This window comes from Pan troglodytes, chromosome 4 (assembly GCF_028858775.2).
Source record: "Pan troglodytes isolate AG18354 chromosome 4, NHGRI_mPanTro3-v2.0_pri, whole genome shotgun sequence".
NCBI classification, from domain to species: domain Eukaryota; kingdom Metazoa; phylum Chordata; class Mammalia; order Primates; family Hominidae; genus Pan; species Pan troglodytes.
The window spans coordinates 132,623,632-132,649,693 of NC_072402.2; the positions used below are offsets into that span (position 1 = coordinate 132,623,632).

Below are 26,062 nucleotides of genomic sequence, written 5' to 3' on the forward strand. Positions count from 1 at the left end.
AAGGAAAGGAGATAATAAAAAGGAAGGAGTAGTAACCACAGGGCATCCATGTTGGAGTATCCAGATCAGCTTCCTTTTCATTAGTCATAAATCCTCTTGGTGCTCTGTCCTGTTGGCTTTTCATGCACCTTCAAATCATGTATGGGGGTATGAGAAAGATAGTTTAAAAAGGAAAGGTTTGTTGTTCCACCGTTAGGGGTGAGGGAGGTACTTAGCGAAATGATGACTAGTAATAAGCTCTAGAACTGTGGGCTCTTTTATCCATGTCCATTGTTTCATATTCTTCTGGACCCACAAGATGGCACTTGAGGATCTACAACAGCAAAACCATACCAACGTATTTAGAATAAAAGAATCATCCACAGGGACAGATTAATGATGCATCTTTCTGGCCTAACAGTGTCTTTTTGATGGGCATAGAGATAAGGGGACTATGGCCACGCCATCAGAATTGTATTATTCAATTAATAATGCCTACCACTTTGAAATGCTTCCTGTGCCCCAGGGCACTGTGCTCATCACTTTACATCTCATTTCATCTATAAGACTCTATATAACGTCGTCTCCACTTTACAGCTGAAGAAACTTAACTTTAAGTTACATAACCTGCTGACTGTGAACTATCACATGTGCTGAAGCTGGGATTCACCAAGCGGCCGAAAAGCCCAGGTTCCCCTTACCATTGCTATGTTAACCAATAGACAGATGTATTTTAAATCAGTTTCTATTTTTTCAACCTCATAAGTTTGAAAAGCTGCACTCTGCACTGATTTAGCACTGGTGGCTGCTTAAAGCTTGCCTTATTCCATTTTAGCAGGCCCCCCGCCAAAATACCCCAATTAGTGGTGTCATCCTCTCTATTCCAAGAATTTTCTCTTAAGACTCCCGCTCTGTGCGTTTGCTTGGGAATGCAGAGCCCTGTTCCTCATCTCCCCATCTATGCTTTCTTCATTCTAAGCCCTTTCCTATCTACTTTATGCTCGAGGTGGCTCCACCTCCACCATGAGCCAGAGCCAATGATGCTTACAGCCCCAACCATGCTTAAAAAGAGATTGCCCTGCAAGGTAAATCAGTTAAAACCAACCTCTCCTGCCCTGAGTGGATAGGTAGGGTTAGGGTTGCCAGATGTCACGAAGTTACAGGATGCTCAGTTTTAAGGTATATCCCTTATACTATAAGGGTTATAGTAAAAAATATTCATTATGTGAAATTCAAATATAACTGGGTATCAGGTATTCTATGTGGCAACCCTAGGTAGGGGAGCACAGGTTAGGCAAGAGATTAGAAGATTTGCAGCCTCCGAAGTTTCTGCACCTCGATGGGACACTAGAACAGGAAGGCTCCTGGGCCTTTCTGACTCTGGGAATGAAGCGTGGAAAACCCTCCTTAGGCGGGCGCAGTGCTTCAAGTAGCCAAGCTCTGACTTCCGAGGGAAGAAAGGAGGCCATGGGCCTCTGCCAGAGCCCTGCTCTGCACTCTGGGGTCAGCAGAGTTCAAAACGACCTGCAACGTCTGGCGCTTAGCTCCTAAAGAGGTCTCCAGTCCAGCGCCGACGGCCAGCGGCTAGAGGCCGTCCGCCCGACTCCAAGATGGCGCCCGCCACAGCTGCCAGGTGTTAAGATGGCGGCGCGGGGCCGCGCCCGCGCTCCCAGGCTCTCCTCCCCCAGCCTTCCTCCGCCTGGCAGCACGACTCGCGTAGCCGTGCGCCGATTGCCTTTCGGCCTGGGCAGTGGTCCCGGCTGCCTGTCGACGACCGCCCCGCGTCATGCGGCTCCTCGGCTGGTGGCAAGTATTGCTGTGGGTGCTGGGACTTCCCGTCCGCGGCGTGGAGGGTGAGTGTGGGCCGGGGGCGGTGCATGAGATGATGGGGCGAGCTGAGGTCCACCCGGGCGACGCTCTGGACCTGCGCGAAGGCTGGCGGTGCGCGACTCGCCCCTTCTTGGCGTCTTCCCGGGCGCGTCTCCCCGACTTCTCTCCCCGCGCACCGCCCGCTGGTGGCCCGCGAAAGGGGGCCGGTGGGCTGAGGGCCGGTGGACGGGAGCCCGGGGGTGGTTGGGCCGCGTTCAGGCCGCCCTCAGCCCGTGGCTGGTAGCCAGGAGGGACAGTGCAGTAAGCGCTGCTGAGGCATACCCTCTGGTGATAAGCAATTTATTATTAATAACATTATATCAAATACCTACATTGTTGTGGCCGTATTAGGAGCCAGGAACTGTGCATCGTGCTTTATTTACATCATTATCCCCTTTAATGCTCCCACAAACCCTGTCAGATCGGTTCCGTTTAGTGTCTCCATTTCACAGATGAAGATGCTCAGGCCCCGCCTAAGTTTGCGCTTCTGATACGTGGCAGAAGCCTGTCTCTCTGACGCCAAAGCCCAGTCTGGAGTCCACGCTGCTGGACCACTGTCTTAAGGAGGCCAGTCTTGCTCAGCTCCCTGCATGAAAAACAGACGAGAAACACGGGAGACTCCCGGTTACCCCCAACTTGCCGGTAGGGAAGGCAGCCACTCTAGAGGCATGGCGAGGGTGGAGAGTGGAGGCCTTACTTTCATGCTCCTTCACCCCACTCCTCATAGTCCTGTTAAAGTCCAGACCCTCGGTCTCGCTTGTCATTTAGACCTTAACAGGAATAGGCAGGTCTTTCTTTTCCCTGGGGTGTCCTGGATGGAGGCAGGACAGCAGAGAGTTGTGGAGAAGGGTGAGTCATAGTAACACAATTACCATGAATGAAAGCACTCACTGTGTACCAGATGCTGTGCTCAGTGCTTTACGAGCATCATCTTTTGGAATCTTTACTGTTTTGTTTTTGTTTTTTTAAGGGATGAGGGCTTGCTCTGTTGCCCAGGCGGGAGTGCAGTGGCCCATCATGGCTCGCTGCAGCCTTGAACTCCTGGGCTTAAGTGATCCTCCCACCTGTTTCCCAAAGTGCTGGGATTACAGATGTGAGCCACTGCTCCCGGTTTATGTAATTTTTATTTTTATTTTTTTTTGAGATGGAGTCTCGCTCTGTTGCCCAGGCTGGAGTGCAGTGGCGCGATCTTGGCTCACTGCAACCTCTGACTCCCGGGTTCAAGCGATTCTCGTGCCTCAGCCTCCTGAGTAGCTGGGATTACAGGTGCCTGCCACCACACTGGGCTAATTTTTGTATTTTTAGTAGAGATGATGGTCCACCATGTTGGCCACGCTGGTCTGGAACTCCTGACCTCAGGTGATCCACCCACCTCGGCCTCCCAGAGTGCTGGGAATACAGGCTTGAGCCACCGTGCCTGGCCTTAGTAATTTTTAAATGCATATGCAGTAGATGTTATCATGCTCATTTTATAGAAGTAACTTAAGACTCAGAGCCAATAAGTCCTTTGACAAGGTCATACAACCAGAAGTTGAGGAGCCTTGATTCAAGCCCATGTCTGCCTGACTTCAGAGCCCAACCTCTGCATTTTCACTATACTTAACTGCTAGCCTCACAGAGGGGATGGCATGGGTTGGATATCTTCTGTTTCAGCCCCTCCACCCTGCTCTGTGCCCTGTGTGGCTGTCCTGTGTGGAATAAATACCAACTGTCCTACCGTCTTGCTTCCATTGTGTTGGAATGAGGGGAGAGTGAGGTCAGGGTATTGATTCTCTCCGCTCCCTCCCTGAGAAGTTATTGCAGGCTGGCTTTGCCCCCGGTGGAAAGCATTGAATTCTAGAAAGCTGCCCTCTGTGTTACCCTTGATGTTTCAAGGTTCTGTGACTACTTCTCTCTCCAGACTCTTAAGGTCTATGAGTGGTAACTGGCTCCTCCTCTACTGTTACTGGCCTTGGAATTCCTTACCATTGCTTTTCATTTCTCTACACCCAGCCTACACATTAGTGGTCCCTTCATTAAACTCTCCTCAACTTGCCCAAGTTAAATGTGCTGTTTCCTGGCAGAACCCTGGCCGATTCAGGGTTCAGCTTGGGTCTTTGGTCATCATGGCCAGGCCATGAATGGGGTGAAGACAGAAGAAACTTCACCAGCTGATTTCTTCTCAGAGTAGCTGAAAATCTAAGGTTTTTTTTTTTTTTTTCCTGCAGAGGATGCCCCTGGCAGATTATGCTGGCCTCAGGTGCTGAGGCCTTGAGAGACTAAGCAACCTGGAGGTAGCAATGCTATCCAGGTGTCTAGGAATGGAAGCAAACTCCTGGCTTCAATACCCCTATGCCACTCTTCCCTAGGCAGTCAGCTAGCAAATTCTTACTGAGCACTCATCATATGCTAAACACTGTGCTGAGCACTGGGGATCCAGTGGTGAGTTAGAGCAGCAGGCCTTTGGGGAAGGCAGCCACTAAATAACTACAAATTACTAAGAAAATTGCAAGACTGAGAAATGCATCAAGGAGAGTCCCAGGGCGTTTTTGGGAACTGTAATGGGAGACCTCCCACCCTGGTCTGAGGGTCAGGGAATGTGTCCTTACAGAGGTGACATTTAGGGTGAGATCTGAATGAGGAGGATGAAGGATTTGGCAGGAGGAAGCTTCCCAGCAGAGAAACAGCCCTCGGGAAGGCTCTAAGGCAGGTGGGGATAGGAGGAGTGTAAATGATCAGGGACTAGAGGGATCTGATGGCCACAGGTGAGAGTGCAGACAGAGGCCACATTGGGGCCTGGTAGCTCTGCTACAGAATGCAGATGCATTCACAGGGTAGGGGAAGCCACTGAAAGAGTTTTAGCAGGGGAGTGACACGATCAGATATGCCTTTTATCTTTCAGTTTCACTTGTATTGCTGTGAAGGTCAGGGTCTGGAGGGGGGATAGCAGGCTGACCAGGGAGACCAGTTTAGGTGGCTACAGTAGTTGCCCAGACAAGAATTGGCTGTGGCCTTTGTTGAGAAGTGTTAGTTGGGATGGGGAAAGTAGATGGATTGTGAATGTGTTTAGCAGGTGAAATTTTTTTTTTTTTTTTTGAGAAGGAGTCTTGCTCTTGTCACCCAGGCTGGAGTGCAGTGGCACCATCTTGGCTCACTGCAGCCTCCACCTCCTGGGTTCAAATGATTCTCCTGCCTCAGCCTCCTGAGTAGCTGGGATTACAGGCATGCGCCACCATGCCTGGCTAATTTTTTTTTTTTTTGAGATGGAGTTTTGCTCTTGTTGCTCAGGCTGGAACAATGGTGCGATCTTGGCTCATTGCAACCTCTGCCTCCCGGGTTCAAGCGATTCTCCTGTCTCAGCTTCCTGAGTAGCTGGGATTACAGGCTCCCGTCACTACACCCCGGCTAATTTTTGGTATTTTTAGTAGAGATGGGGTTTCACCATGTTGGCCAGGCTGGTCTCGAACTCCTGACCTCAAGTGATCTGCCCGCCTTGGCCTCCCAAAGTGCTGGGATTACAGGCGTAAGCCACTGCGCCTGGCCTAATTTTTGTATTTTTTAGTAGAGATGGGGTTTCACCATGTTGGCCAGGCTGGTCTTGAATTCCTGACCTCAAGTAATCTGCCCGCCTTGGCCTCCCAAAGTGTTAGGATTACAGGTATGAACCAGCAAGCCCAGTGTGCAGGTTAATTAATAGAACTTAGTTATTGTGCCTTTCCATCTCTTTGAATTGTAAACACCACTCATCATCATCATGATCATCATCACCACAGCCATTTATGGAGTGTTTAACCTGTGGCAGGGACCATACACATCTTTTCTCATTTAATCTTCACAGTAGCCTCATAATTTTCTACATTTTGGTGGTATTGTCTCCATTTGCTAAATGAGCACACAGTATTGCCTATGGAAAATATGGATTGCTGTCCCTCCAACCCTTGACTGTTTTTGGTCCCTCCTCATTTGGCTTTCCTGCCAGAAGCCATTGTGAAAACACCTGCAGCTGGTAAAGAGCCTTCTGAGAAAAGCTGGAAGGGTGTGAAGGTGCTGACCTAGGCTAGGGCTCCCTGGCAGAATTGGCATGGTGCCCTCACACTTGTCCTTCAGACAACTTCTTTGCTGCCAGTGATGCAATAATTATCACTTTATGTATAGCTCAAACTGCGGTCTCTTAAAAGGCACATTACCAGTCGGGTGCAGTGGCTCACGCCTGTAATCCCAGCACACTGGGAGGCCGAGGTGGCGGGATCATTTGAGGCCAGAAGTTTGAGACCAGCCTGGCCAACATGGTGAAACCCCATCTCTACTAAAAATTAAAAAAGTAGCCAGGTGTGGTGGTGCGTATCTGTAATCCCAGCTATTTGGGAGGCTAAGGCAGGAGAATTGCTTGAACCCAGGAGATGGAGGCTGCAGTGAGCTGAGATCGTGCCACTGCACTCCAGCCCGGACAACAGAGCAAGACTCTGTCTCAAAGAAAATAAAAAACAAAGGCACATTACCAAGGGAGGGTTCAATGACTGTCACATAGTATGACATTTTTATCTTCGTGTGGAATAATTCAGTGTTTCTTTTCTTCCTAATTCCTAAATGAAAACGTTGGTACCTGAAGGAAGATTTTTTTGTTCCTAATCTGTACTGTGTACTTAAATATTTTTACAATGTGCAGGGGGATGGAGGGGACAACACTCTTGAACTTAAAATACCAGCTCCACGCACCACTTAACACTCCCTTTTGATTTTGTGCAGGGGCTATCTGAGGGTCATCAGAGAGAACCAGATTAAAATTTGTGCCCTGATTTTTTTATCCTGAGATTCTTCGTTTTGGCATTCTTCATTTACTTGTGGAACCTAGAATGTTGATTAGGTAGCAAGAGCAAATCTCTGAAGAGCTGTGGTGTTTGGGAGTAGGGTTGGACCCCAAAACTGGCATCCTTTCTTTTCCAGACTCTTAGCCTCTCTGGCTTCATTTCCTGCTTTGTCTTGTGGCTGACACAGAAAACATGTGTGTTTGTTTTTTCTTCTGATCATACAGGCAATACACACTCATTAACCAAAGGCTATAGAAATAAAAGGCTATAGAAATACCGCCAATGTGATCCCGCCCCTCCACCAATTTGGCAAAGCTCCCTTCCCAGGCACCCAGCCGCTTCTCTGGATTGTAGTCACAGAAGTGCTTGACCTTCTGCTAAAGACTCACTTTGCTGCCCAAGCCTTAAACTCCGTCCTATGTAACCTCCATTGCCACCTCTCCCTTCTTACCTGCCTTTTTTTTTTTTGGATACTTTTTTTTTTGGATACAGAGCCTTGCTCTGTCACCCAGGCTGGAGTGCAGTGGCGTGATTCTCGGCTCACTGCAGCCTCTGCCTCCCAGGTTCAAGTGATTCGCCCGCCTCAGCCTCCCGAGTAGCTGGGATTACCGGTGCATGCTGCCACATCTGGCTAATTTTTGTATTTTTAGTACAGACGGGGTTTCAACATGTTGGCCAAGCTGGTCTTGAACTCCTGACCTCAAGGGATCCGCCCTCCTTGGCCTCCCAAAGTACTGGGATTACAGGTGTGAGCCATGCGCCCAGCCCCTTCTTACCTGCTTTCTCATCAGCTTTATGTATCCTCAAATTGCTCCTATGTTCCAAATACCAAAATAGAAACCTCCCTTAGTCTTCCTTGCCTGTAGCGAATCTACCCTACCTTCCTCGCCCCCTTTATAGCTAGATTTTTGGAAAGAATTGTGTATATTTATCCATGTAGTTACCATTTTGGTTTCTCTGTTTCTTTATGTGGATCCATATTTCCATCTGTTAACATTTTTCTTCTGCCTGAAGGAGTTCCTTGAAGATTTTTGTCATGTGGGTTCGCTGGTAATGAATTCTTTTAGCTTTTGTATGTCTGAAGAAGTGAAGAAGTATTTATTTCACTTTTTTTTTTTTTTTGAGATGGAGTCTCGCTCTGTAGCCCAGGCTGGAGTGCAGTGGCACTATCTCAGGTCACTGCAACCTCCACCTCCTGGGTTCAAGTGATTCTCTTGCCTCGGCCTCCCGAGTAGCTGGAATTACAGGCGCCCGCTACCATGCCAGGCTACTTTTTTTTTTGTATTTTTAGTAGATACAGGGTTTCACCATGTTGGCTAGGCTGTTCTGGAACTCCTGACCTCAAGTCATCCACCCGCCTCGGTCTCCCAAAGTGCTGGGATTACAGGCGTGAGCCACCATGCCCAGCCAAAATCATTTTTTTTTTTTTTGAGATGGAGTCGCACTCTTGCTTGCTTTGTTTCCAGTGAGAAACCTGTTGTTATCCTTTGTTCCTCTCTACATGATGTTTTGTTTTTTTTCCTCTGGCTGCTTTAAAGATTTTTTTCTTTGTCACTGGTTTTGAGCAATTTGATTGTGATGTGCTTTGTTGTAGTTCACTGAGTTTGGGTTTTGTTGAGCTTCTCGGATCTATGGATTTATAGTTTTCACCAAGTTTGGAAAGTTTTTGGCTATAATTTCTTCAAATATTTTTCTGTTCCTCCACTCTCTTCTCTTGCCAGTACTCCAGTTACTGTACATTAGACCACTTGAAATTGTCCTACGGCCCACTGATGCTCTTAATTTCTTTCCATTCTTTTTTTTTTCCTGTGTGTTTCATTTTGGATAGGTTCTATTGCTATCTTCAAGTTGACTATTTTCTTCTGTATTGTCTACTTTGCCATTATTCTCATACAGTGCAATTTTCATCTCAGACATTGTAGTTATTATAATTTACGTCTTTAAAAGTACGATTTGGGCTGGGCGCGGTGGCTCATGCCTGTAATCCCAGAATTTGGGAGGCTGAGGCGGGCAGATTACTTGAGGCCAGGAGTTTGAGACCAGCCTGACCAACATGGCAAAACCCCATCTCTAGCAAAAATACAAAATAATTAGGCTGGGCATGGTGGTTCACGCCTGTAATCCCAGCACTTTGGGAGGCCAAGGCGGGTGGATCACGAGGTCAGGAGTTCAAGACCAGCCTGGCCAACATGATGAAACCCCGTCTCTACTAAAAATAGAAAAATTAGCTGGGCATGGTGGCACATGCCTGTAATCCCAGCTATTCGGGAGGCTGAGGCAGGAGAATTCCTTGAACCGGAACCCAGAAGGAGGAGGTAGCAGTGAGTGAGATCGTGTCACTGCACTCCAGCCTGTGCTACAGAGCAAGACTCTGTCTCAAAAAAAAAACAAAAAAACAAAGACAAAATAATTAGCCGGGTGCAGTGGCTCATGCCTGTAATCCTAGCTGCTTGGGATGCTGAGGTGGTAGAATCGCTTGAACCCGGGAGGTGGTTGTGCCACTGTACTCCAGCCTGGGTGACAGAGCGAGACCCTGTCTCAAAAAAAAAAAAAAAAGAAAAGAAAAAGGCTAGGCCTGGTGGCTCGGTGGCTCACACCTGTAATCCCAGCACTTTGGGAGGCTGAGGCAGGCAGATCACTTGGGGCCAGGAGTTTGAGACCAGCCTGACCAATATGGCCAAACCCCATCTCTACTAAAAAAATACAAAAATTAGCTGGGTGTGGTGGTGGGTGCCTGTAATCCCAGCTACTCAGGAAGCTGAGGCAGGAGAATTGCTTGAACCTGGGAGGTGGAGGTTGCAGTGAGCGGAGATCGTGCCACTGCACTCAGCCTGGGCAATAAAGGGAGACTCCATCTCAAAAAAAAAAAAAAAAGGAAAGAAAGCCAGGCGCGGTGGCTCATGCCTGCAATCCCAGCACTTTGGGATGCCGAGGCGGGAGGATCACCCGAGGTCAGGAGTTCGAGACCAGCCTGGCCAACATGGCGAAACCTCATCTCTACTAAAAAATACAAAAATTAGTCAGGTGTGGTGGCAGGCACCTATAATCCCAGCTACTTGGGAGGCTGAGGCAGGAGAATTGCTTGAACCCGGGAGGTGGAGGCTGCAGTGAGCTGAGATTGCGCCACTGCACTCCAACCTGGACGATAGAGCAAGACTCAGTTTCAAAAAGAAAAAAAAAAAAGGATGCAATTTGATCTTTTTTTTTCCCCGAGACAGAGTTTTGCTCTTGTTGCCCAGGCTGGAGTGCAATGGCACTATCTTGGCTCACCACAACCTCTGCCTCCTGAGTTCAAGCGATTCTCCTGCCTCAGCCTCCCGAAAAGCTGGGATTACAGGCATGCGCCACCACGCCAGGCTAATTTTGTATTTTTAGTAGAGATGGGGTTTCTCCATGTTGGTCAGGCTGGTCTCGAACTCCCGACCTCAGGTGATCTACCCGCCTCAGCCTCCCAAAGTGCTGAGATTACAGGTGTGAGCCACCGAGCCCGGCCAATTTGATCGTTTTTATTTTTATTTAGTTATTTTTTTGAGACAGGGTCTCACTCTTTCGCCCAGGCTGGAGTGCGATGGCTTGATCTCGGCTCACTGCAACCTCTGCCTCCCAGGTCGATTTGATATTTTTAAATATCTTATATCTTGATATCTACTTTACTTTTTGAATGCAATACAGTTACAATTATTGTTTTAATATCCTTGTCTGCTAATTCTGACATAGGTGCAAGTTCTGGGTCAGTGTGGCTTGATTGATTATTCTCATTATGTGTCCTATTTTCCTGCTTCCTTATATGTCTGATAATTTTTTATTGGATGCCAGACATGAATTTTACTTTGTTGAATGCTGGATATTTTAGATTCCCTATACATATTCTTTTTTTTTTCTGAGACGGATTTCTCTCTTGTTGCCCAGGCTGGAGTGCAGTGGCACGATCTCGGCTCATTGCAACCTCCACCTCCTGGGTTCAAGTGATTCTCCTGCCTCAGCCTACCGAGTAGCTAAAATTACAGGTGCCTGCCACCATGCATGGCTAATTTTTATATTTTAATAGAGACAGGGTTTCACCATGTTGGTCAGGCTGGTCTCAAACTTCTGACCTCAGGTGATCCACCCACCTCGGCCTTCCAAATTGCTAGGATTACAGGCGTGAGCCACTGCACCTGGCCCCGTATATATATTCTTGAACTTTGTTCTGGGGTACAATGAAGTTACTTGAGAACAGCTTGATTCTTTCAGGTTTTGCTTTTAAGCAAGCAAGCTGTTATTTTCTTTAGGGTTAATAGTGTCCCACTACTGAGGCAGGTTCTTTTGTATACTCTACTCAATACCCTGTGAATTATGAAGTTTTTCAGTCTAGCTGGTAAGAAGAGGTACCATTCCCTGCTCTGTGTGAATGTTGGGTACTGTTCCTTCTCATCCTTTCTGGTAGTTCTTTCTCTGGCACTGGGTAGTTTACTCACATGCATGTGATGACCAGTACCCTGCTGTATACTTGGGGGGGCCTCTGCAGATCTCTGGAGTCCCCTCTCTAGGTAGCTTCTCTCATCTGCAGTATTCTGTCTTGCAAACTATGGCTTCTTGGTCTCCTTGGACTCTTAGCTCCATCTCTTCAACTGGGAGAGTCTGCTGGGCTCTGCCTGGATTTCCCCTCCCTGAGCCACAGTGGGAACGCCATCAAGGCAGTAAGTTGGAGCAGTTGTAGGGTTCTCTTCATTTGTCGCCTGTTTCTTGGATGTCACTATCCTCTGTTGCCTGATAACTGATTTCCTGAAACTGTTGTTTTATATATATTATCTGTTTATTTGGTTGTTTCAGTAGGTAAGGTAAATCTGGTTCTTGTTACTCCATCTTGGCCAGAAGCAGAATTCCCAGATAATGTTTTTGAATCTCTGAATGAATCCACAGAGCTCTATGCCCTAGTGTGAGGTAGATCAGTAGGGTAACTGTAGTTCATAATAGCCTATTGTATATTTTAAAATAGCTAGAAGAGAAGAATTTGAATGATTCTAGCATGAAGAAAAGACAAATATTTAAGGTGATGGATATCCCAAATACATTGATCTGATCTTTACAAATTGCATGAATGTATTGATTATCACATGTGCTTTGTGATTATCACATGTACATCTGTTATGCATCAGCAACAACAAAAAGCTCTACAGGGATATTCTTTGAAATCTTATACAAATGTGCGTACCTGAGGAAGCCCCCAGACTTTCCCAACTTTGAAGTCAGTTGGTCACTGACACTCCAGTGACATGCTGTTGGCACGCAGAGCTCATCACCCAGCCGGTGGTTTCCTAACCACATGGTGAGCTTTCGTGAGGGCTGCTGGCCTCACTGGTTTCTGCTGGTTGGTGCCTGGCACAAAGTCTGGCAGCTGGTGTTGAGTTGATGAGTTGGAGGGCAGGAGGCATTGCTACGGAGGTGAGTGGAGTTGGGTAAATAGATGTACGAGACTACCTGGGACTCTTCCCTTATCTGAGCATTATGCTCAAGACCCACCTTCTAGCTCCAAAGTGGGGGAAAGTTCTCTTCTTCCTCCTGCTGCTGCCTCTGCACTGCCGAGCCCATCTCCCAGCACTCCCAAGGGCAGCAGCCCAAGGGTGGCAGGCAGGAGAGCAGAGTCCAGCTGTCAGAGGCCACCTCAGGAAGGAGCTGCTGTGTGGCTTGAACAGTGTTCTTCAGGCAGCGTGGCTCAGCATCCCCGAGGTATCATGGCAGGGAGCCTACGGCTCGTTCTGGAGTAGCAGCCAGAAAACTTTGCTCCCAGACTTGGCTTTGCTGCTTACTATCTGTGTACCATCGGACACTGTGCTGAGCCTCTCTGTGCCTTGCCTCGTTACCTGTTCAGTGGTCTTGGTAACCCTTGTCTTGCCCATCTCACAGGACTGTTATAATGTGTGCAAAGATGCTTTGTTCTAGTAGAATCTTGCATAAAACCATGATCCTTTTCTTGGATATTATCAAACAAATGAAACTCTTATCAAAAAATGAAAGTGTTTATATTCTATTTTCCTAATTAGATATCTGAACTGGAATGTTTTTGGTTATAATCCACATGGCAAGCAGCAAGTTTAGGGCAGAGCTGTGTGTTTTTCTATTATTTGACATTCATTATTTTGTTTGTTTGTTTGTTTTTTGAGATGGAGTCTTGCTCTGTCGCCCAGACTGGAGTGCAGTGGCACAGTCTTGGCTCACTGCAACCTCCGCCTCCTAGGTTCCAGCAATCCTCTTGCCTCAGCCTCCCTAGTAGCTGGGATTACAGGTGCCTGCCACCATGCCCGGCTAATTTTTATATTTTTAATAGAGACAGGGTTTCACCATATTGGCCAGGCTAGTCTTGAACTCCTGACCTCAAGTGATCCACCTGACTTGGGGCCTCCCAAGGTGCTAGAATTACAGGCGTGAACCACCGTGCCCGGCCTTCTTTGACATTCATTAATTTATTAATAGTACCTGCTTGTGACCTTCTTCCTAACCTGGGAAATGGTGAGTAGCTCTCTGATAGTTTAATGAAAGGAGACCTTTTTGTCTCCAGAGGGGAAAATTTCGTGTTAGAGGGGAACTGTAATTCTTTGGGGTTCATTTGTTTTGAAGTCAAATATGACTCTGAATGTGCTGTCATGTTTTAGTTGCAGAGGAAAGTGGTCGCTTATGGTCAGAGGAGCAGCCTGCTCACCCTCTCCAGGTGGGGGCTGTGTACCTGGGTGAGGAGGAGCTCCTGCATGACCCGATGGGCCAGGACAGGGCAGCAGAAGAGGCCAATGCGGTGCTGGGGCTGGATACCCAAGGCAATCACATGGTGATGCTGTCTGTGATTCCTGGGGAAGCTGAGGACAAAGTGAGTTCAGAGCCTAGCGGCGGCACCTGTGGCGCTGGAGGAGCGGAGGACTCAAGGTGCAACGTCCGAGAGAGCCTTTTCTCTCTGGATGGCGCTGGAGCACACTTCCCTGACAGAGAAGAGGAGTATTACACAGAGCCAGAAGTGGCGGAATCTGACGCAGCCCCGACCGAGGACTCCAATAACACTGAAAGTCTGAAATCCCCAAAGGTGAACTGTGAGGAGAGAAACATTACAGGATTAGAAAATTTCACTCTGAAAATTTTAAATATGTCACAGGTAAGGAAAAATTATTTAGTGCTTTTCTCCTTTTCAGTACATTTATTTTATGATTAATATGCTATCAACTTTGGAATGGAAAATCATGATCTTGATCATATTGTAAGCGAGATAGCATTTAATGGCTGCTTCAGTGAAAATCAACTTTGCCCTCTGTGATGTTTATAGGGAGACGGGGAAATATAACTAGTGTTGATTATGCTTTTCAGATGGCCTAAACCTAGTTATCCTTGGGCCAGTCTCACCACCAAACCTCACGATAGAAATCCCAGTGGACAGATAGTTGCTTGGCACCAAAATCATAGCATTTTTCCTTTTGAGACAGAGTTTTGCTCTTGTCACCTAGGCTGGAGTGCAATGGCATGATCTCGGCTCACTGCAACCTCCGCCTCCTGAGTTCAAATGATTTTCCTGCCTCAGTCTCCCGTGTAGCTGGGATTACAGGCATGCACTACCATGCCTGGCTAATTTTGTATTTTTAGTAGAAATGGGTTTCACCATGTTGGCCAGGCTGGTCTCAAACTCCTGACTTCAGGTAATCCACCCGCCTCGGCCTCCCAAAGTGCTGGGATTACAGGTGTGAGCCACCGTGCCCGGCCATTTTTCTTCTTCCAAAGGAAGTATTTATTTATTACAGAGGCAATTTAAACATATCTGGATTACTAAAATTATAATTTACCATTATTTAGACTAGTAATGCCCCTGGAAAATATGTTATATTGATGAAAAGTTTCTCGTTCATCAATGACTGACAATTTCTGTGGGGTGGTTCAGAAAACAGAAGGGTAGGATGCATTCACACTGCTTATGTAAGAGAGGTAAATCCTGACTCTAAGAGCTGTGACTGTTGTCAGTGAGGGCACAGCACCTTTAGTGCACATAGCTCCTCCAAGGGCAGTGCTCGGCGCTGGCTTTGCATCCACTCCTGAGTGCCTGTAGATGCTGTGGTCTGTGGGACTCCCACAGGTGTCACTCACATGACTGGGACAGAGCAGTTTAAACAGTCTGAGTTATGGATTAAACAGGTGGTGGCAGGGATGGTGTACCCTTTTGCTTTTTTTGACACAGAGTCTCACTCTGTCACCCAGGCTGGAGTGCAATGGGATGATCTGGGTTCACTGCAACCTCTGCCTCCCGGGTTCAAGTGGTTCTCCTGCCTCAGCCTCCCGAGTAGCTGGGATTACGGCACATGCCACCACGCCTGGCTAATTTTTGTATTTTTAGTGGAAACGAGGTTTTACCACGTTGGCCAGGCTGGTCTCAAATTCCCGACCTCAGCTGATTTGCCCGCTTTGGCCTCCCAGAGTGTTGGGATTACAGATGTAAGATACTGTGGCTGGCTAGGACAGTGTACTCTTGAATTGATCTAACCTTTGGCCAAACATATCGATATGACTGCTTAGTTCAGACTTAGCTCTGCTGAGATGATAGTTTGGATTTGAGATCGTCATCCTCTAATAATTCCATTTTAGATGGTTTGAGATGCACAATTCAAAGGTGGGGGCAATTGCCCTGACCCTGTGAGTACTTAGTACAGGCATACCTCAAAGATACTACAGGTTTGGTTCCAGACCACTGTGATAAAGCAAATATCGCAGTGTAGCAAATCACGTGAATATTTTGGTTTCCCAGTGCATACAGAAGTTATACTATATTGTAGTTTATTAAGTATGCAGTAGCATTATGTTTAAAAAATGTATATACCTTAATTTAAAAATACTTTATTGCTAAAAAATGCTAACGATCATCTGAGCCTTCAGTGAGTTGTAATCTTTTTGCTGGTAGAGGGTCTTGCCTTGATGTTGATGGCTGCTGACTGATCAGGATGGTAGTTACTGAGGGTTGGGGTGGCTCTGGCAATTTCTTTGAGACAGAGTATTGCTCTATCACCCAGGCTGGAGTGTGGTGGTGAGACCATGGCTCACTGCAGCCTTGACCTCCCAGGCTCAAGTGATCCTCCCAGCTCAGCCTTCCAAGTAGCTGGGAATACAGGCGTGTGCCACCATACCTGGCTAATTTTTTTCTTTTTTTTCTGTAGAGATGAGGTCTCACTATGTTGCATGGGCTGGTCTCAAACTCCTGGGCTCAAGTGATCCTACTGTCTTGGCCCCCAAAAGTGTTGTGAGTCGTGAACCACCATGCCTGGCCCACAGTTTCGTTTCGTTTTTCTTTTCTTTTCTTTTCTCTTCTCTTCTCTTTTCTTTTCTTTCTTTTTTTTTTGAGATGGAGTCTCACTCTGTCACCCAGGCGGGAGTGCAGTGGCGTGATCTCAGCTCACTGCAACCTCCATCTACCAGGTTCAAGCTATTCTCCCACTGCAGCCTCTCGCCGAATAACTGGGATTACAGGCGTGCTCCACATGCCCAGCTAATTTTTGTATTTTTAGTAGAGACAGCGTTTCACCATGTTGGTCAGTCTGGTCTTGAACTCCTGACCTCAAGTGATCTGCCCACCTTGGCCTTCCAAAGTGCTGGGATTACAGGCATGAGCCACCACACCTGGCCTGTGGCCCACAGTTTCTTAATTCCTTTCATGAAAGAATTCTCTGTAGCATGCAATGCTGTTTGATAGCATTTTACCCACAGTAGAACTTCTTTCAAAGTTGGAGTCAATCCTCTCAAACCCTGCTGCTGCATTATCAACTAAGTTTATGGAATATTCTAAATCCTTTGTCGTCATTTCAACAATGTTCACAGCATCTTCACCAGGCGTAGATGCCATCTCAAAAACCTACTTTCTTTGCTTATCCATAAAAATCAACTCCTCATCTCTTCAAGTTTTATCATGAGATTGTAGCAATTCAGTCCTATCTTCAGACTCCACTTCTAATCCTAGTTTTCTTGCTATTTCTACCACATCCGCAGTTCCATCCTCCATTGAGGTCTTGAATTCCTCAAAGTCATCCACGAGGGTTGGAGTCAGCTTATTCCAAACGCCTATTAATGTTGATATTTTGACCACCTGCCATGAATCACAGATATTTTTAAAGTCATCTAGAATGGTAAATCCTTTCCAGAAGGTTTTAAATTTATTTTGCCCAAATCCATCAGAGGAATTGCTATCTATGGCAACTATAGCCTTATGAAATGTATTTCTTAAATAATAAGAGTTAAAAGTTGAAATCCCTCCTTGATTCATGGGCTGCAGAATGGATGCTGTTTTAGCAGGCCTGAAAACAACATTCATCTCCTTGTGCATCTCCACCAGAACTCTTGGTTGACCAGGTGCATTGTCAACGAGTATAATATTTTGAAAGGAATCTTTTTTTTCTGAGCAGTAGGTCTCAACAGTGGGCCTAAAATACTCAGGAAACCATGCTGTAAACAGATGTACTGTCATCCAGGCTTTGTTGTTCCTTTTCTAGAGCACAGGCAAAATAAATTTAGCATAATTTTTAAAGGCCCCAGGATCTTCAGAATGGGCAATGAGCAATGAGCATTGGCCCTGTGGTTGCTCATACCTGTAATCCCAGTACTTTCAGAGGCCAAGGTGGGTGGATTGCTTAAACCTAGGAGTTCCAGACCAGCCTGGGGAACATGGTGAAACCCTAGCTCTACAAAAAATACAAAAACTTGCCAGGCATGGTGGTGGGCACCAGCTACTTGGGAGGCTGAGGCAGGAGGATTGCTTGAGCCCAGAGGCTGAGGCTGCCATGAGCCATGATTGCGCCACTGTACTCCAGCCTGGGTGACAGAGCAAGACCTTGTCAAATAAATAAATAAATAAATAATAAGATTTATTGTTAAATAAATAAATAAGACCCCAGCTACACTGGCCTCTAAAAAGAGTCCGCCTGTCCTTTGAAGCCAGGCATTGACATCTCTTGTCTAGCTATGAAAGTCCTAGAAGCCACCTTATTCCAATAGAAGGCTGTCTTATCTACATGAAAATTGATTTTTGAGTGTAGCCACCTTCATCAATTCTCTTAGCTAGATGTTCTGGGTAAGTTGTTGCAGCTTCTTTTTTTTTTTCCCCATTGATCTTTGATGTTACTATGTTGTAGCTTCTCTATAAGCATTTGCTGCCTCACCTTGCACTTTTATGTTCTAGAGACAGCTTCTTTCTTAAACCTCATGAGCCAACCCCAGCTAATTTCAGACTTTTCCTCTGCAGTTTCCTCACCTCTCTCAGCCTTCGTAGAATTGAAGAGAGTTAGGGCCTTGCTCTGGATTTAGGCTTTGGCTTAAATGTTGTGACTGGTTTGATCGTCTATCTATAGCATTAAGATTTTCTCCATATGAGCAGTAATGCTGTTTTGCTTTCTTATCATTTGCGTATTCACTGAGTAGCACTTATTTTTATTTTTAAGCATCAGAGGTCACCACACTGGATGGAGTAGCACATTAACTTCCTTTAAAAACTTTTCCTTTGCATTTATAATGTGGCTGTTTGGTGTAAGAGGCCTAGCTTTCAGCCTGTCTCCTATGTTGGCATTTGGCATGGCTTCCTCACTAAGTTTAATCAATCATTTTTGGCTTTGATTTAAAATGAGAGATGTACAACTCTTCCTTTCACTTAAACAGAGGCCACTTTAGGGTTATTAATTCACCTAATTTCAATATTGTTGTGTCTCAGGGAGAGGCCTGAGGAGAGGGAGAGAGATGGGGAATTGCTGGTCGGTGGAGCAGTCAGAACATAGACATTTATTGATAAAGTTCACTGTCTTCTATGGGTACAGTTGGTGGCGCCCCAAAACAATTACAATAGTAACATCAAAGATACTTATCATAGATCACCATAACAGATATAATAATAATGGAAAAGTTTGAAATATTGCAAGAATTACCAAAATGTGACACAGACACAAATTGAGCACATGCTGTTGGAAAAATGGTGCTGAAAAACTTGCTGGATGCCTAGTTGCCACAAACTTTCAATCTGCAAAAAATGCAATGTCTGCAAAGTGCAATGGAGTGAAATGCAGTAAAATGAAGTATGCCTGTATTTGAAATGATGAATTATGAAAAATATTAAAATAACTTGTAATATTAGGAAAGTGCAGAGGAAAGTTTAAAACTTTCTGCTTAATTCAGCAAGACTTAAAAAAAGTGAAAGTTTATAACTTGTCATTTGATCATACTTTTTTGCTGGTTCCTGGATTCATATGGTTCAAAATCCAAAAGGTTCTTGAGGGTTCCTTCTCTCGCTGCTCCTACCCACCCGTTCCTCTCCCTGGAGCAGCAGTGTGTCCTGTTTCTTGGGTATCCTTTCAGAAAAATGTACTTTTACTGCTAACTTTAATGCTTGTTTCTTTTACCACAGGACCTTATGGATTTTCTGAACCCAAACGGTAGTGACTGTACTCTAGTCCTGTTTTACACCCCGTGGTGCCGCTTTTCTGCCAGTTTGGCCCCTCACTTTAACTCTCTGCCCCGGGCATTTCCAGCTCTTCACTTTTTGGCACTGGATGCATCTCAGCACAGCAGGTATTTTCCATTGGTGGGGTTTACGTCCATCCTCCTGGCTGATGGTTGCAGTTATTTGGAGGTCCTAATTAGTTAAGTTAGAAGCAGAAGAGGGGGGGCGTGAACTTTGTCCTGGGATTGAAGGCAAGGCAAGAGTGAATAGTGAGGATTATCATACTCCTGAGGGAGCTGGTGGCATCACTTTATGGAGGCCCCTTAAAGAAAGTGGGCTGTTCTCTGTGTGGTGGATTTAAAGGTGGCAGGTGGTAGCACCTGATGGCAGGGGAGGGGCCAGAAGACTTTTGAGGGCCATAGCCAGACTGAATCAGCACAATTGGTATCACAGTAGGATATTCCTTTGTGACTTTAAGGCGCAGGTTAAATCCCCATCCCAGGCAACCTAATTCCCAGCACCCCTGTTTTGTGTCTACTCAGGATTTCTTCCCTTCCTTTTCTTTTTCTTTCCTTCTTTTCCCTTTCCCTCTTTCCTTCTTTCTTTCCTGCGTACTTATTCTTGCAGTCATGTTCTGTAGTAGGCACTCGATCAAGTCATGAATTAATTTAGCTCTTTAACATGACATTTACCTTTGTTTTATATTTCTCGTGTATCATTCACTGGGTTTTTGTCCAGGCTGGCCTTGAACTCCTGGGCTCAAGCGATTGTCCTGACTTAACCTCCTGAGTAGTAGGACTACAGGCATGCGCCACCATGCCAGGCTGGTCTTTTTTTTTTTTTTTTTTTTTTTTTTTTTTTTTTTGAGGTGGACTCTTGCTCTGTCGCCCAGGCTGGAGTGCAATGGTGTGATCTAGGCTCACTGCAACCTCTGCCTCCCAGGTTCAAGTGATTCTCCTGCCTCAGCCTCCTGAGTAGCTGGGATTACAAGCACCTGCCACCATGCCCGGCTAATTTTGTATTTTTAAACGGGGTTTCACCATGTTGGCCAGGCTGGTCTCAAACTCCTGACCTTGTGATCTGCCAGCCTCGGCCTCCCAAAGTGCTGGGATTACAGGCGTGAGCCACTGTGCCTGGCCCAGGTTTGTCTTTTTTAAATGTTTAGTAAAGTAAGTTACAGAAAACTTTGTTGAGATGGTATATGTTTCTCCTAAGTGCTGCGATTGTGCCTGAGTTATAAACTGTTCTTCTCTTCCAAATCAGATGCTCCTTAGTAGGTCAGCCTCAACAAGGAGGTTGTGTGTAAATAAATCTAGAATATCTGAAAAATGGTCAATTGGTGGTAAAATGAAGTTGAATAAACTTCCATTACTCTGTACTTGAGGCCAGGTGCAGTGGCTCACACCTGTAATCCCATCACTTTGAGAGGCCAAGGTAGAAGGATCACTTGAGCCCAAGAGTTTGAGACCAGCCTGGACAACATGGCAGAACCCCATCTCTATAAAAAAAATACAAAAAATTGACTGAGGATGGTGGCACATACCTGTGGTACCCCAGCTACTTGGGAGGCTGAGGTGGGAAGATTGCCTGAGCCAGGGGAGGTCAAGGTCACAGTGAGCCATGATCCTGTCACTGTACTCCAGCCTGGGCTACAGAGTGAGACCCTGTCTCAAAAAAAAAAAAAAAAAAAAAAAAAATTGTATTCCACTGCTTTTCATTGTGGGAATGTAACTGCCAATGTTTACCTGAAACTTTTATGAAGAAAGAAATGGCTCAACAAATTAGTAATTTTCATATAGGCTTCTGGGTGATATCTAAGTGACTGGGCCCAAGGGAGCAGACTGATTGGAAGGACAGATCACATCAGTGTCCAGCTTTGGTGGGGCCTCCACTGCCCCCAGGCATACTCAGTGCTCTTTGGTTCTGGGTCTCACACTGTCCCTCCTGCCTCTCCCGCAACTCCCTCCCTAACCTGCTTTCTTCTTTCCTTCCTTCAGCTCCATGTTGTATCTTAATTATGGAGACTAAGGCTCTTGCTGTTATTATATGGGCTGGGACATGTTTGCTTCTTATGTTAATATTTAAGTTACAGCATGTGTACAAAAGAAAAAAATCCTGGTTATACACTATTACTATTTTACTAATGCGGAAAATTGAGGCTTAGCGAGGTTAAATAATCTGCCCAGAGTTCACATTGGTTCAGTGGCAGAACTGAGGCTTCAACCCAGAGTGTTTTGACTTGGGAGCTTATCACCACTAGTCTGTATTATGTAAAGGTGAAATAAGCCCGCACAGTTATATTCCTTCTAAACAAGTCATCCTGCCCTAATTGTGAACATCCTGGTGTGTTTGTTAGATCATATACTCCCTTGTGCCAGCTTACCAAACCAATTGCCTACTGTAAGTTGATCTTTTTTGAGGGACAGGGATGGGCATTCTGAAGAGTTGGAAATTTTTTCTGTCAAATAAATTGACACAGTGTGCTTTGTCCATGAATTAGAGTTTTCTGGTCTGGTTTGTTTAGACAGGAACTTAACTAGTGGAATAATTGTGCCATTGGTAGATCCATATTATAATTGAAAGCAACTCAGATTGCAGAAAAGGAGTGCCCCCCAGCCATGACCCATAAGCAAAGAGGTCAGAAACAAATGAAAAAGCCAAAAGTTTCAAGTATCAGAAATCTCCGTAGGTCACATGCAACTTCCTCATTTATTTCTGTCTATTCTGAGATGGTAATTGTATGAGAAAGCCCTCTATTAATAATAAATTCAGGTTTTTTGACTTCTTTCTCTTGTAGCCTTTCTACCAGGTTTGGCACTGTAGCTGTTCCTAATATTTTATTATTTCAAGGAGCTAAACCAATGGCTAGATTTAATCATACAGATCGAACACTGGAAACACTGAAAATCTTCATTTTTAATCAGACAGGTATGTGGAAGTAATGTGCTGAGGAAGAAGATATTCTATTGCCGGGGGTCTGTGCCTTCTGTGGGTTCTGATCTGCTATAATCCTTAAGTGAAGGATTCAAGACTGACTTTGAGTTGTAAAACTTCTCTTCTAATGAACTGTTATAATCCTGTTAAATACTTCCCAATCAGTATGAAGCTTAACATGAATAGGTAATTTTAATTATTATAGATACTTTTTTTCCCCCCTTTTTTTTTTTTTTTTGAGTCTTGCTCTGTTGCCCAGGCTGGGGTGCAGTGGTGTGATCTTGGCTCACTGCAACCTCCACCTCCCGGGTTCACGCCATTCTCCTGCCTCAGCCTCCCGAGTAGCTGGGACTACAGGCGCCCGCCACCATACCCGGCTAATTTTTTGTATTTTTAGTAGAGACGGGGTTTCACCGTGTTAGCCGGGATGGCCTCGATCTCCTGACCTCGTGATTCACCCACTTCGGCCTCCCAAAGTGCTGGGATTACAGGCATGAGCCACCGCACCTGGCCTTTTTTTCCTTTTTTTTGAGGCAGAGTCTCACTCTGTTGCCCAGGCTGGAGTGCAGTGGCATGATCTCAGTTCACTGCAGCCTCCGCCTCCTAGGTTCAAGTGATTTGCGTGCCTCAGCCTCCTGAGTAGTTGGGATTACAGGCATGTGCCCAGCTAATTTTTGTATTTTTAGTAGAGACAGGGTTTCGCCTTATTGGCCAGGCTGGTCTCGATCTCCTGGCCTCAAGTGATCCACCCGCCTCGGCCTCCCAAAGTGCTGGGACTACAGGTGTGAGCCACTGTGCCCGGTCTATTATAGATACTTTATTGTTTGATTGACTGAGACGGAGTCTCGCTCCGTCACCCAGACTGGAGTGCAGTGGCATAATCTCAGTTCACTGCAACCTCTGCCTCCTGGGTTAAAACGATTCTCCTGCCTCAGCCTTTCTAGTAGCTGGGATTATAGGTGCGCACCACCACACCTGGCTAATTTTTGTATTTTTTAGTAGAGACAGGGTTTCGCCCTGTTGGCCAGGCTGGTCTTGCACTCCTAACCTCAAGTGATCTGCCTGCCTTGGCCTCCCAGTGTGCTCAGATTACAGGTGTGAGCCACCGTGCCTGGCCTATTATAGATACTTTAAAACAAGTTTTATTGAAATATAATTCAGATACCATACACTTTACTTATAACTTTTAACGCACATTTTTCACTTAATATTTACACAAAGATATGCGTAAGTCATGAGTGTACAGGGTGATGAATTTTCACAAAGTGAACACCCTGGGTAACCACTCTGATCAAGAAACAGAGCACTGGCTTATGCCTGTAAACCCAGGAGTTTGGGAAGCCTGTGCGGGCGGATCTCTTGAGGCCAGGAGTTCGAGACCAGCCTGGCCAACATGGCGAAATCCTGTCTCTACTAAAAATACAAAAACTAGCTGGGCATGGTGGTGGGTGCTTGTAGTCCCAGCTACTCGGGAGGCTGAGGCATGAAAATTGCTTGAGCCCAGGAGGCAGAGGCTGCAGTGAGCTGAGATCACAGTACGGCATTCCAGCCTGGTTGACAGAGTGAGACTCCATCTCAAAAAAAAGAAAAAAAAAGAGAAACAGAACATTACCAGCCTCCCTTCAGCACCACTGCTCCTGCCTTCCCCAAAGATAAAGATAACCACAGTCTTGACTCCTAATATCATAGACTGTGTTACTTGTTTTGGACTTCATATTAATGGAGACATGCAGGATGTTTTCTTTTGTGTCTGTTTTTTTCATCCAACAGTATGCTTGTGAGATGCACCTGCATTGTCATGTATGGTTATGTTTTGTTCTTTTTCTTTGCTGCTACTGTTCCATTTATTAATCCATTTGTAGATGCTATCTTAGTTCCTTAATATTTGCCAAAACATATGGCCTTATTTTTTATTGTTTGTAAAACATTGTAAAGCATTGTAAATTGAAAAAATTACCTCCATTGGAAAAGTTCATTCCTCTAAAGCCTCACTGTCTCAATTGTGAGCATCCCACTCTTCCCAAAGTATGCTCACTGGAAATAAATAAAAATTATAACACACATTGCATATATATTAAGTTGCATATAATCATTTTAGCTAACACTAAAGAAAAAAGAGCTGAGTTGGCTGATAGGAGTAAAAGTAGGATATTACAAGGTGGTTAGCTAGTCCAAGTCTTGTCATGGATCCCTGATTGTCATTTCGATTGATGTGTGGAGAGGGAGCCATTTTGTTTAGTGCTCTAAGAAAACCTAGAACACAAATCTGGGAGTCAGAGCATCTTTGGTAATCCCTGTTTCCATTGGTGGCTTGTTGTTATAACAGTTCTTTCAGTAAATTATTAAAAGCATTTTGGGGCTGGGTGCGGTGGCTCACACCTGTGATCCCAACACTTTGGGAGGCTGAGGTGGGCGGATCAACTGAGGTCTGGAGTTCGAGACCAGCCTGGCCAACATGGTGAAACCTCGTCTCTACTAAAAATACAAAAAAATTAGCCAGGCATGGTGGTGTGTGCCTATAATCCCAGCTACTTGGGAGGGTGAGGCAAGAGAATCGCTCGAACCCAGGAGGCGGAGCTGAGATCGCACCACTGCACTCCAGCCTGGGAGACAGAGCAGGACTTCATCACAGAAAAAAAAAAAAAAGCATTTCGAATTTAGCATTACTTAACCTGTGAAAACATTCTGTAGACACCTGAGAGGAGTTTTACTAGTTACTTACTGAACTTTGGTCTCAAAAGACACCAAAATACAACTCTCATAAACACATTGACTAAGAAACTTCTGATGAGTTCACAGAAATTCTAGTGTTTTAGTTGTGAACAGCTGAATGGGTTCCTGATCCTTTGATGCAGTGGGGAGAAAGGCAACTTACAAATTACACTGATAGGCAAGTGAAATCCATCCCATATATTTATATATATACTAGTGGCAATGCTTATTTTAGGACTGCATGTCATTTTGCATACCATACATAATACTTGAGAAAAATCTGCGGTGGGTGCTTTTTCTGCCTGATTTGAAACCAGTGATTTTTCTTTCAGGTATAGAAGCCAAGAAGAATGTGGTGGTAACTCAAGCCGACCAAATAGGCCCTCTTCCCAGCACTTTGATAAAAAGTGTGGACTGGTTGCTTGTATTTTCCTTATTCTTTTTAATTAGTTTTATTATGTATGCTACCATTCGAACTGAGAGTATTCGGTGGCTAATTCCAGGACAAGAGCAGGAACATGTGGAGTAGTGATGGTCTGAAAGAAGTTGGAAAGAGGAACTTCAATCCTTCGTTTCAGAAATTAGTGCTACAGTTTCATACATTTTCTCCAGTGATGTGTTGACTTGAAACTTCAGGCAGATTAAAAGAATCATTTGTTGAACAACTGAATGTATAAAAACATTATAAACTGGTGTTTTAACTAGTATTGCAATAAGCAAATGCAAAAATATTCAATAGATGCATTATTCTTGTTTTTACTGCATGAACGTAATCCAGTATTTGAAAAGTAATCCAGTTTGAAATGTGAAGACGTGTTCCGGTAGAATAGTGAGTAGAATGACATGCTTACTATACAGAAGGCAAAAATAGGACTCTCAGATAATAGTTTAAGGAAACCCTTGATTCCTTATATATGTTTAAGAAGGTTAGTTTTCTGTTTCTTTGCAGTTTTTCTTCTAGAGTCCATAGCAGGAAAGTATGTAACCAGAATTGGTTAGTGTGACCCCCTCAAGTAGCAAGTGATGGAAAATAAGAGTCAAATACCTTGATGTTTGTGATCTCTACTTTCACTCAAAAAATTTGAAGTGTTTTAAGTTGTTTCTGGGTAAGGGAGATGTTAGGAGAAAGGAAATGCTGTAACTAAAGCTCAATTATTATCAGTTCTATGCTAACGTATACATTTTAATCATAGTTATCTAAGCAGCATGCATTAATTGAACCTTAAAATGTTCCCAGCAGGCTGGGCGCAGTGGCTCACGCCTGTAATCCCAGCACTTTGGGAGGCCAAGGCGGGAGGATCACTTGAGGTTAGGACTTTTGAGACCAGCCTGGCCAACTTGGTGAAACCCTGTCTCTACTAAA

The 26,062-nt window shown here is 45.2% G+C and overlaps 1 protein-coding gene across 1 annotated transcript; it reads left to right on the forward strand.

The window, feature by feature from the left end:
- TXNDC15 (thioredoxin domain containing 15) lies at positions 1–25,749 on the forward strand. The gene is made up of 5 exons (XM_001168003.6): positions 1–1,832; positions 13,268–13,755; positions 19,018–19,181; positions 21,851–21,981; positions 25,032–25,749. The coding sequence occupies exons 1-5, from the start codon at positions 1,766–1,768 to the stop codon at positions 25,226–25,228; spliced, it is 1,047 nt and encodes a 348-aa protein (XP_001168003.1). The 5' UTR covers positions 1–1,765; the 3' UTR covers positions 25,229–25,749.
- Positions 25,750–26,062: the final 313 nt, after the last annotated feature.

Bases quoted from the DNA above. Each gene is read 5' to 3' on its own strand.
- TXNDC15 (XM_001168003.6), top strand. From the start codon at position 1,766: ATGCGGCTCCTCGGCTGGTGGCAAGTATTGCTGTGGGTGCTGGGACTT. The intron at 1,833-13,267 runs GTGAGTGTGGGC...GTCATGTTTTAG, and splicing joins TCCCGTCCGCGGCGTGGAGG to TTGCAGAGGAAAGTGGTCGC. The intron at 19,182-21,850 runs GTATTTTCCATT...TTTCTCTTGTAG, and splicing joins GATGCATCTCAGCACAGCAG to CCTTTCTACCAGGTTTGGCA.